The sequence below is a fragment of the Schistocerca piceifrons genome, chromosome 6, assembly GCF_021461385.2.
Source record: "Schistocerca piceifrons isolate TAMUIC-IGC-003096 chromosome 6, iqSchPice1.1, whole genome shotgun sequence".
NCBI lineage: Eukaryota > Metazoa > Arthropoda > Insecta > Orthoptera > Acrididae > Schistocerca > Schistocerca piceifrons.
Genome location: NC_060143.1, coordinates 463,505,182 through 463,516,253, shown reverse-complemented (window position 1 = coordinate 463,516,253; position 11,072 = coordinate 463,505,182). Strand labels below are relative to the sequence as shown.

General features: G+C 38.9%; 1 protein-coding gene and 1 pseudogene across 1 annotated transcript; both read right to left on the bottom strand.

Moving 5' to 3' along the window:
* Window positions 1–344: 344 nt before the first annotated feature.
* Window positions 345–740, bottom strand: LOC124803381 (repetitive proline-rich cell wall protein 1-like). The gene has a single exon (XM_047264565.1). The coding sequence runs from the start codon at window positions 738–740 to the stop codon at window positions 345–347; it is 396 nt and encodes a 131-aa protein (XP_047120521.1).
* Window positions 741–3,340: 2,600 nt separating this feature from the next.
* LOC124803380 overlaps window positions 3,341–11,072 on the bottom strand; it is a 62,035-nt pseudogene continuing 54,303 nt past the window's right edge.

The window sequence follows — 11,072 nt, the reverse complement described above, 5'->3', positions numbered from 1 at the left end:
ATATACAAACACTCAAGTCTTGTTATTATACATATCACTAATACACATTTCCTGTCTGGAGACATAACTTAGAGAGACTCTGACAGTAGTTAATGGTGAAGCTGTATCAATATGTATCTCTGAAACCTAATGAGTACTACATGCATTACTAACATAATATACTGGACTGTGTCCTTATTCATTAACGTCTCCAAGAACTGGAAATGCTGATGCAAATACTATCTTAACCAGATATTATTTATTTTCCTGTTTAGGGCTTGTTTTTGGTTGTTTTTGCTTGTTTAGGGCTCGTCTTTTTGTTTTGGGTTGTTTTTGGTTGTTTTTGCTTGTTGTTGCTTGATTTGTCACATTTGTTTGGCTTGTTTCTCTGGCTCGTTTATGTCTGGCTCGTTTAAATCTGGCTCGTTTAAATCTGGCTCGTTTATGTCTGGCTCGTTTATGTATGGCTCGTTTATGTCTGGCTCGTTTATGTCTGGCTCGTTTATGTATGGCTCGTTTATGTCTGGCTCGTACATGTCTGGCTCGTACATGTCTGGCTCGTACATGTCTGGCTCGTACATGTCTGGCTCGTACATGTCTGGCTCGTACATGTCTGGCACGTACATGTCTGGCTCGTACATGTCTGGCTCGTACATGTCTGGCTCGTACATGTCTGGCTCGTACATGTCTGGCTCGTACATGTCTGGCTCATACATGTCTGGCTCGTACATGTCTGGCTCGTACATGTCTGGCTCGTACATGTCTGGCTCGTTATTTGTCTGGCTCGTTATTTGTCTGGCTCGTTATTTGTCTGGCTCGTTATTTGTCTGGCTCGTTATTTGTCTGGCTCGTTACTTGTCTGGCTCGTTACTTGTCTGGCTCGTTACTTGTCTGGCTCGTTACTTGTCTGGCTCGTTACTTGTCTGGCTCGTTACTTGTCTGGCTCGTTACTTGTCTGGCTCGTTACTTGTCTGGCTCGTTTTTTGTCTGGCTCGTTTTTTGTCTGGCTCGTTTTTTGTCTGGCTCGTTTTTTGTCTGGCTCGTTTTTTGTCAGTCTCCTCTTTTTGCCTGGCTCGTTTTTTTGTCTGGCTCGTTTTTTTGTCTGGCTCGTTTTTTTGTCTGGCTCGTTTTTTTGTCTGGCTCGTTTTTTTGTCTGGCTCGTTTTTTATCAGGCTCGTTTTTCTTGTCGGCTCGCTGTTTTTTGTCTGCTCGCTTTTTTTTGTCTGGCTCGCTTGTTTTTTGTCTGGCTCGCTTGTTTTTTGTCTGGCTCGCTTTCTTTTGTCTTGGTCGCTTTTTTTTGTCTTGCTCGCTTTTTTTTGTCTGGCTTGTTTTTTTTGTCTGGCTCGCTTTTTGTGTGGCTCGTTCTTTTCTCTGGCTCGTTTTTTTGTCTGGCTCACTTTTTTGTCTGGCTCGTTTTTTTCGTCTGGCTGGTTTTTTTTGTGTGGCTCGTTTTTCTTGTCTGGCTCATTTTTCTTGTCTGGCTCGTTTTTTTTGTCTGGCTCGTTTTTTTGTCTGGCTCGTTTTTTTTGTCTGGCTCGTTTTTTTGTCTGGCTCGATTTTCTTGTCTAGCTCGATTTTCTTGTCTGGCTCGATTTTCTTGTCTGGCTCGTTTTTCTTGTCTGGCTCTTTTTTTTTTGTCTGGCTCACTTTTTTTTGTCTGGCTCGCTTTTTTTTGTCTGGCTCGCTTTTTTTTTGTCTGGCTTGCTTTTTTTTGTCTGGCTTGCTTTTTTTGTCCCACTCGCTTTTTTTGTCCCGCTCGCTTTTTTTTGTCCCGCTCGCTTTTTTCTTGTCCTGCTCCCTTTTTTTTGTCTGGCTCGCTTTTTTTTGTCTTGCTCGCTTTTTTTGTCTCGCTCGCTTTTAATTTTTTTTTGTCTGGCTCGCTTTATTTTGTCTGGCTCGCTTTTTTTTGTCTGGCTCGCTTTTTTTTGTCTGGCTGGCATTTTTTTGTCTGGCTCGCTTTTTTTTGTCTGGGTCGTTTTTTTGTCTGGGTCGTTTTTTTTGTCTGGCTCGTTTTTTTTTGTCTGGCTGGTTTATTGTCTGGCTCGATTATCTTGTCTGGCTCGATTATCTTGTCTGGCTCGATTTTCTTGTCTGGCTCGATTTTCTTGTCTGGCTCGTTTTTCTTGTCTGGCTCATTTTTTTTTGTCTGGCTCGCTTTTTTTTGTCTGGCTCACTTTTTTTTGTCTGGCTTGCTTTTTTTTGTCTGGCTTGCTTTTTTTTGTCCCGCTCGCTTTTTTTTGTCCCGCTCGCTTTTTTTTGTCCCGCTCGCTTTTTTTTGTCCCGCTCGCTTTTTTTTGTCCCGCTCCCTTTTTTTGTCCTGCTCGCTTTTTTTTGTCTGGCTCGCTTTTTTTTGTCTGGCTCGCTTCATTTTGTCTGGCTCACTTCTTTTTGTCTGGCTCGCTTTTTTTTTGTTTGCTATTTTTTTCGTCTCGCTATTTTTATGGCTCGCTTATTTGACTCGCTTTTTTGTTTGGCTCGCTTTTTTTGCTCGCTTTTTTGCTGGTTTTTTTGGCTATTTTTTTTGGCTCGTTTTTTTTTTGCTCGTTTGTTTTGTCTCTTTTTTTTTGTTTTGCTTGTATGTCACCATTTTTGGTAGAATCCAAGAAAAACATGAGGACAGTTTATGCAGTATAGTAGTAGTGTAACTGACTTTCCAGTAAATACATCTTTAAAAGTGAATACCATTAACTGAATATGAGAATTATGTTTAACACATACTCCTATATGGTTTGCAATCTACTTCTATTTTCTACAATAAAACATTCCTCAGAATTTACTTAAAATTTTGTTTATTGCCAAAAATTTCATAATAAACTTTTTAGATTGTTCACTTGTACTTTAGTAAACTGGGCCCAACATAACAGGCTGTGATGTGGCGTTATCTCCGAAATGTGACTGCTGAGAATTTCTCTTGAAGTGTGCCAATATGAAGTTCAGGACACCTACACCTCACTTCATGTCGCCAAATAATTCAAACATCTTGAAACTGCCGACTCGCCACCGATCTCACCCTGGGTTCTGCGTCCTTCAAGAATTTCGAGATCAGTGGGATGAAGCTTGATTTCAAGCTTCGAGTGTTTACCGATTTGTGAACCTACGAAAGAAGACAAACAGTATTGTAATAATGATATAATTTGCTAAACGAGTTATTTAGTACTAACAAATTAAATTGTTGGGATATAATATTAAAAATGTTCTGTTGCATGAGCTACATTGTCATTTTGTTACTTAATGCAGAAATGAGAGATCGGTATTACGTAACATTAACAGTACAGATTTGTAACAGTGAGAAGTTTTTTGGTCTCTCAAAAAAACAGACTGATTAGTAAGAGTGTTTCCTTACTCCTCTCATGCCCCTTAGTCAGCCTGTATAATATGTTGGACAAGGTGGCACTTCTAGTGTAAGTGCTGCATCCTACAGCAAAAAAATTAAGTCAATAATTTATTTTGTTAATTGTAATGTCGAAATACTGTCTCCGAGCACCCGAAAATGATTCGCATCAGGATATCGAAATACAGTACTTCCATTCAACCGTCACATCTTAACATTTCTATGAAGCCCTTCCTGAGCTGAGTTTGATGGTTTGTAATTTATAATGTTGTAATGAGTGAGTTAGTGGTACAAAACAAGTATTGTATAGGTTATAGGTACGTATCCAACGCTAATAAAAACAAATGTTTGACATACTTACATCATTAATGCTGCTGGCAATTAAGAACCGAACTTGCCAATACGGATCCACCGCATATTTATAGAACACTGGAAGAAGGTGCCAGTATACATCATCGGATAGTTTCTTAGATTTAAACAAGGCGATTAAAAGCTTTGTCGCCTCCAAGCGAAGCCCAATCTGTAACAATTGACTTAGTTGTAGAAATTGATTTACTGTATGTCTTAGTTAAAGAAAGTATGTGGATAAAAAGTATCGTTATGTACCTTATCTTCCAGAAACGTCTCCAAAATAGGCACAAGGTGGGAAGCATAGAATGTGACATCAGCTTCTTCAGCTATGGCAGTGAACGTAGATAGTGCCATTCTTCGCACTAGCAAATCCTCATCAAGACACAGGCGATGATATATTTCACCTAGGTGTTCTGGAAAAGAAAGAAACATGAAAACAACTTGGTTTTTATATAATAGATGGCTACAGAGGTGTAATTTTCGATTAGATTCAAAAATTCTGTTCGTCAAATTTGGTTAATTACCTCTTACTGTGGGAGTAACACGTCCATAAATGGTGCGCAGATCCCTGCATGCCAATAGCCGGGACGTACTCCTTTCTTCTGCCACTAACTTTTCTATATTCGCGACCGCGTCCTCATAGATCTGCGCTGTCACGTCACTGCCGCTACTGATAGTTGATTTGTGCTCATATACTTCTCCAAGAGTACACTCATACCAAGTGGGCGCCTGAAAAAGAATGGTCATTAAGAAAAACGAACACTGAAAAACAAATAATTTATCAACATCTATTTACAAGTGTGATAACCCAGATAAATTCTAGAGCCTCGAAAAATTGCTGACTGTCATTGACAACACAAACCGGCTTGGCCATTAGAACACAAAAACTCAGTCCCGAGTTTTGTGACAAGTAAGCGTGTGCCCATATTACAGAGAATTTTTGCTAATTTTTGTTCTGCTAAGCAGTAACGTGTAATACAACCTGTCATAATGTGTCCAAAAAGGTCCGAAAGTTAATCTATTAATCTTTATTGCTGCATAATCTTACAAATTTTTAAACAGACGATTCAGATGCCCCTGATATTCCTATGGATTGTCTGTTGAAATGACGGAGCGGTGTCAGATAGTTCAAATGAAGCGCAGTGAAGATGTTTATCATCGTGTATGCTCTGCTTACTACAATTTTACTGGAAGATCATCCTGCCGTTTGTTTAGAGCTCTAAGATGTGCGCGTAGGTGGGGAGTGCACACGCCTGCACTTTTAGACTATTCAAGTACGAGGGTGTAATACGAGAGTTATTACTAGCAAGAATTTACTTCGGTATTTAATTCTTGATCATAATATAGATATACGAGTTACGGAGATGCGACTTTGCACTGTATAGCAAACGTTAACTTGATGTAGTGTATAATTAATAACTTTTACCGCAGTATGACTGTTGTTGCGCAAGCGTTGCGACATACCTCTTCAGGTAGCGAGGCACCGCACCAATGCGACATCGCGATGTTCATGCCAGGGTCGCAGATCATCTCGTCATCGTCATCCTCATAGAAGGGCTGCCTACGCCTGAGGAACACCCAGAGGCAGCATCCTCCTTTCTTGCACAGCAAACTGCGCAACATACTCCGAAACATCTGTGAAATCAGAGGTATGTATCACAAGCTGGGTAATGGCGTAAAACATTGATTTGTCCTATCATGCTGCAGAATACTTTGTCTCATAACATTTATAAGAAGGCGAGATGAGTTGCCGAATCTCTGAGAAATAACTAGAGAGGGCGACATTGTTTGCCTCTTAGAAATCAGTAACAGAAAATATCGTGATGCAGGTCAGTCGGCTGTCATAACTGAATGATCATTCCGATTGTTAATTTGCATACCAAGAAGTGTACAGATCATAGAGAAACCGTGCCTCTCCTCCTCTAGAAATTTTCTATCTGTGTGCAAGAACTGATGCTTCCTAACAAAAAATTAGTGTTGCATCTATTAATTTGATGTCATTGTCACCTGTAGCGGACGTAAGATTTAAGTTGCTTCAAGTGATTCTGTTATTACTGTCAACGGCATTCGTACATGTTGTAAGAAAAGTGATAAGTGTTTCTTTTGTTCGATGGCATTACGCATCGAGGGCAGGTACTTAGAACATTGTTATGACGTCTGGATAAATTTTAAGTGATCAGAGTTTGTTGCAAAGATTGCAAGACACCCTTCAACTAAAATGAGTGTAATTAAACGAGCGTAACGGAAATCCAGACTCCCTAGTAAATGTACCTTTTGGCGAATACGTGCAATCATACCGTTTCACTCTAAAATTGAGCGAAACTGGAAGTATTAATCACAGGTCTGGAACATACAATTATTGTCTGTGACTGTGTCAGGAATTTTTTCACAAATTGAATGATGGCTCCTAATCACCTTCCTGATGCCTGCGAAGATTGTATACTAAACATAGATTGCCACCTGTTATAAATCGTGTCAAAAATATATCATTTTTTATATTCATTGCATTTTTTCAGCCTTGGATCACAGAAATTAAATAAATACCGGTTTCGTCAAATCGTCATCAGATGATTTCTTTAATAAGACGTGAGATGGGAATTGTGAATATCGATGAACTATTCTCAAAATAAAAGTATCTCCCGTATAAAGCTACTTGAACTTGAATGCGTTGCGTAGTCAGTCGTCAAAGTACATCGGAAACGGATCGTTGCTGTGTGACGTACCGAGATGCGTATATTCGTGGATTGATGTCAACCTGAGTTTGTAATTTAGTTTACTAGTACTTGAGCAACCTCGTTTGTCTTTCCGTCCAAACAGATTTTCTGATGAATATTTGTTTGTAACTAGAAACCAGTTATGACGCTATTTGTTCGACCCCAGACTGAGAAATACAATAGGTTTTGTCCACAGTGCGGTAACGGTTTGTTCCCTTACACAATTCCCATAGAGTTGATAACATTCTTTTCTGTTTCATTTAAAATGCTGAATGAGTTTTCCAGTATAATTAGTTCAGAGATAAATTAATTGTAGTTTGTATCGACGAAGTGTTTATCTTTGATATTGTTGCAAAAGATTACATTTGTTGAATTTCGTCTACTGTAAAATCATGTGTGTTTTTGCTTGTTTACCGTATGTCAAAGTCTGTGTGTAGTTTTGAACAACCTTTGACACTGTTCTAGAGTTCGATTATTCTTCATTTTACTGTCTCCAATATACACTAGATGTTGAACAGTCAGCAACTTCCGTACAATTTAGTTTCTAAAACCGATTTGGTTTTACCTGAATCTTTTCTGTTAACTGAAATATCTGAAAATCGTGGTCCACTTGCTCACTGTGGAATCATGTGATACTCATAGGTTGATGAAAACAGGCTTTAGAGCTCTTGTGTTACAATTTCTGCTCGGGAGGGATATAGACAATTTGTATTGTTAATATGAATGAAATAATATTTCATTTAACTTCAGAATTAAAAATGTATTATTTTTGGACATCTATATTCATACAAAGACTTGGTGTCTTTTGTGTAAACGCATTATGTTCGTCAGTACGAGAACTAAGTTTTGACAATATTGAATCGGTGTAATATACTGAAACGCTGAAGAAATTTAAATGAGTAATTTTCCCCTTTTGACAAATTCTTGGGTATTATATTCCTGAAGTTGCTATAAAAACGCAACATCGTGAGTTATACCAGTCTATTCCTATTAATTAGTTTGCTCGGAACAATGAAAAATATTTGAACCCCTGTTTTAGAGAAGTGGTGGTACGGCAGCTTGCCTCCGGAGAGGGTTAGATACTGCATGACTTACGTTTCTGCCCTAAAATACAGTTTTCACTTTATCTCTAACTTATTGTAATTAATTCAGTAATTCAAAACACGATTTGAATGTTCACAGAGTTGAGGTATCTCTATTATTACAGACGGCGGAATTAAGTTTTAATGTGGGTAAAACCCTATGACGTGACGATGAGGAAAAGGAAATAACATACCTATCTAACATATGTGATAGGGGAGATTATTAAGGATGGGATTGTAATAGTTTGAGCTATTTTTATATACTTACATCCTCTAGATGAGCAAACCTGTGACATCGTAAAGCAGCTACAGCCTCAGAATGACGTTTTAAACATGTGTAATACGAAAATAATGTCACACTACCTCCATAACTGCCTCTTTCACAAAACATGACAACAAATTTTTATCGCAGTTAAGTACAAAACTGAAAATAATTCTTTTACAGAATCGTAACTAATATATTTTACGTCAGAGACACTCACGATGGCGTAAGGGCTGGTGTCGGGATTAGCATCGTCTAGTTGACACATCTGTATACTTAACTTCCTTAGTTTGCAGCTGAAATTATGGTACCCGATATATCTTACACTAAATTCCAAATGTGTCCTGAGTCTAAACATGCAACACGAATGCTTCGCTTGCCCCTTGAATCATAGCCGACAATTTACTCTAACATCACAGATAATTAAGACTGTAGTATTTTAAGTGATACGTAATTAATTGTTAAATTTTCGCACATTCGTATGAGTGTGCATTGTTGGTTTCTACTAATAACTTAGAAGTGAATAGTATTTTATCTATGTGCGATATGGAGCTGAGCTTTCAGAACTGCTTGTCGTGCTTAACGCAAGTCGACCTGGAACAGTTTCTTGTCACACCGTTCAATACCTCAGGTCTATCAGTGAAAACATCTGCAAACCGCCTGGGCAATCAATTAAAAATCGAGAGGTATCTGATGCTTACCTCGCACCAGAAGAGTCTTCACAGGCAATGCAAGAAAAACTTGGCTATGAGAAAATCGCTTTCTTCCTTATCCAGCTCTGAGCAAAAATGGCTCTGAGCACTATGGGACTTAACTGCTGAGGTCATCAGTCCCCTAGACTTAGAACTACTTAAACCTTACTAACCTAAGGACATCACACACATCCATGGCCGATGCTGGATTCGAACCTGCGACCGTAGCTGTCGCGCGGTTCCGGACTAGAGCGCCTAGAACCGCATGGCCACCGCGGCCGGCTCTGCAACTTGTCACCAGTTCTGCAGACGAACATTGCGCATTAGATCTGTTCACAGGCGTTATATTGGATTATTCAGTTCCCACTCATTCCACCACCAAGGATTGTTTGCAAACTGTTTTTGCAACTTTCTTCAGTTTTCCGAAGATTTTTTGTCGCCATACAGAATCGCATTGTTTTGTAACGGAGAGCTCAAATATGTAGGAGCTACATACGGACCTCTGGCAGTTAGGAATTATTCGATTCATTGAAATACTACCATAGATGTTACATTCTTAAGCCGTTCATCGAGTCACATATACTTGAATCTCTTCAAGTAGTGGAGAACTGGATCAAAAAAATTAAGTCATCCATTTAAAATAATTTGTTTCGTTATGTGTCAGAGAAAACTATTTCCAAATAATTATTTGAATGCTGTGTGGTATCTAAGCCATCGTATTTTTCCATGTGGAATTTTGGCCTCTTCGAATGATACCTTATAGAATTTGAAGGAAATTTATTGCTGTGGCACATTCTACGCGCGGGCTGTGTAATTGAGGCTTACAGGAAAAATTCATTTTCTTGAATCCCTACTCACAGAGTAAAAACAAAATTTTGTATCATTAATGTGAAATGCGTTACATTCAAAGTCAGAAATGTATTTTTGAAGCACATACGTACCCATAAAAAAATTAGGGTTGCTTATTGTAAGCAAGTTCAGTTCTTTCTCACAATACTGAATCTGAATGTTACACGAAAGCGCTTACAAAAACTGAAAAAGTAGTTAACTTTCTACAGCATCTTCGACTATTATTTTCCCATTTTGAATTCCGAATTTGCGAAAACAAGGCAGCAATGTGGGTTACGCCAGTCAATTACTTTTCATTAGTTTGATCAAAGAACTAGTAGACTGTCCGGAAACAAATCTACAAAACTGTTAGTACAGCTTGGACACAGGTTTATGGTACTGAATCAGATGCGTTAATATACCAAAATGAAATTCTTACTTCAGCAATTACACGATATGAATGTACACGTTAATGAATGGCGTCCGATATCAAACGTTGAAGAACTAACTTCCTAGCGTTGCAAAACACTGACGGCGTGATAAAGCAAATGTATGAAACACCCATAGAAAGCAAGAAAATGGTGGTAAAGGCAGTATACATGTGCAAAATTTAGGTAATTACAGCACACCGACGATATCCTGACGGAACGACCGCTTTCAAGAACGTCTGTATAGGTACCTGGAGTGATCAGGAAAACACAGCAGTTCAAATGTTTGAAATGGTTCAAATGCCTCTGAGCAGTATGGGACTAAACAACTGAGGTCATCAGTCGCATAGAACTTAGAACAACTTAAACCCAACTAACCTAAGGACATCACGCACATCCATACCCGAGGCAGGATTCGAACTTGCGACCGTAGCTGTTGCGCGGTTCCAGACTCAAGCGATTACAACCGCTCGGTCACAACGGCCGGCTAACACAAGTCACCATACTTAATGACATCAGGTTATAGTAATTGAAACTGGTCTATCAACCGCCTCAGGAAAAAGTTTCAAGCATTTACAATCGGAAAGGAACAGATAAATAAGTCAAAACCTGCCTTTCTACTGGAAAGCATGATGACTAATTTCTCTCTCTTCCGAACAAAATGTACAGTGTGGCAAAAATACAATCGTTGAAATTCACTCATTTAACTAACAGACCTGTTAACTCAGTTTCTGAGCCAGTAGCAAAAATCATGCAAACTGATGTTACTGTTACTAAATTGAAGATGTGTCGCGAGTCCCAACACGCAAACGGGCTACTGTGGAGTGCTTCCTGTATCTTACTCCAAACTTTAGTAAAACATAATAACTATCTACGACTCCACAATATTTTAAGCGATAGGTAAGCATTTGTCAAATTATCGTAGATCTGTTTGCGGGCATTGTAAGTTTTTCCTCATAGCTCAGAAGCAAATAGCAAATTATCTACAAGCGACATGTAGTAGGATTTCAGAACTGCGTGTTCTGTATTATGAAATACGAACTGATGTCGCTTCTCATCACACTGTTTCATAAATCAAGTCTATCAATGAAAATAACTATCGACAGTCTAGGCAGTCAAATAAACAAGAAATATTTGTTGCTTACCTCGCACTAGAAGAGTCTTCACAGGCAAGGCAAGAAGAACTTGGCTACGAGCAAACCGCTTTCTTCGTTAGCTAGCCTCAGACTGTTTCTAGGCAACGGCACACGCTGTTTGCTACAAATACCTATTGTTGGCGTAGTCGCTCGTCGACTATGGGCAGCAGTGCAGAGACGGTCTTTTTAATGCAAACGTTACAATCAGTGCTTGGTTGTTGCTATTTGGGATGGTAAATTTAATAGCTACAAACCCTTAAACAATGAAA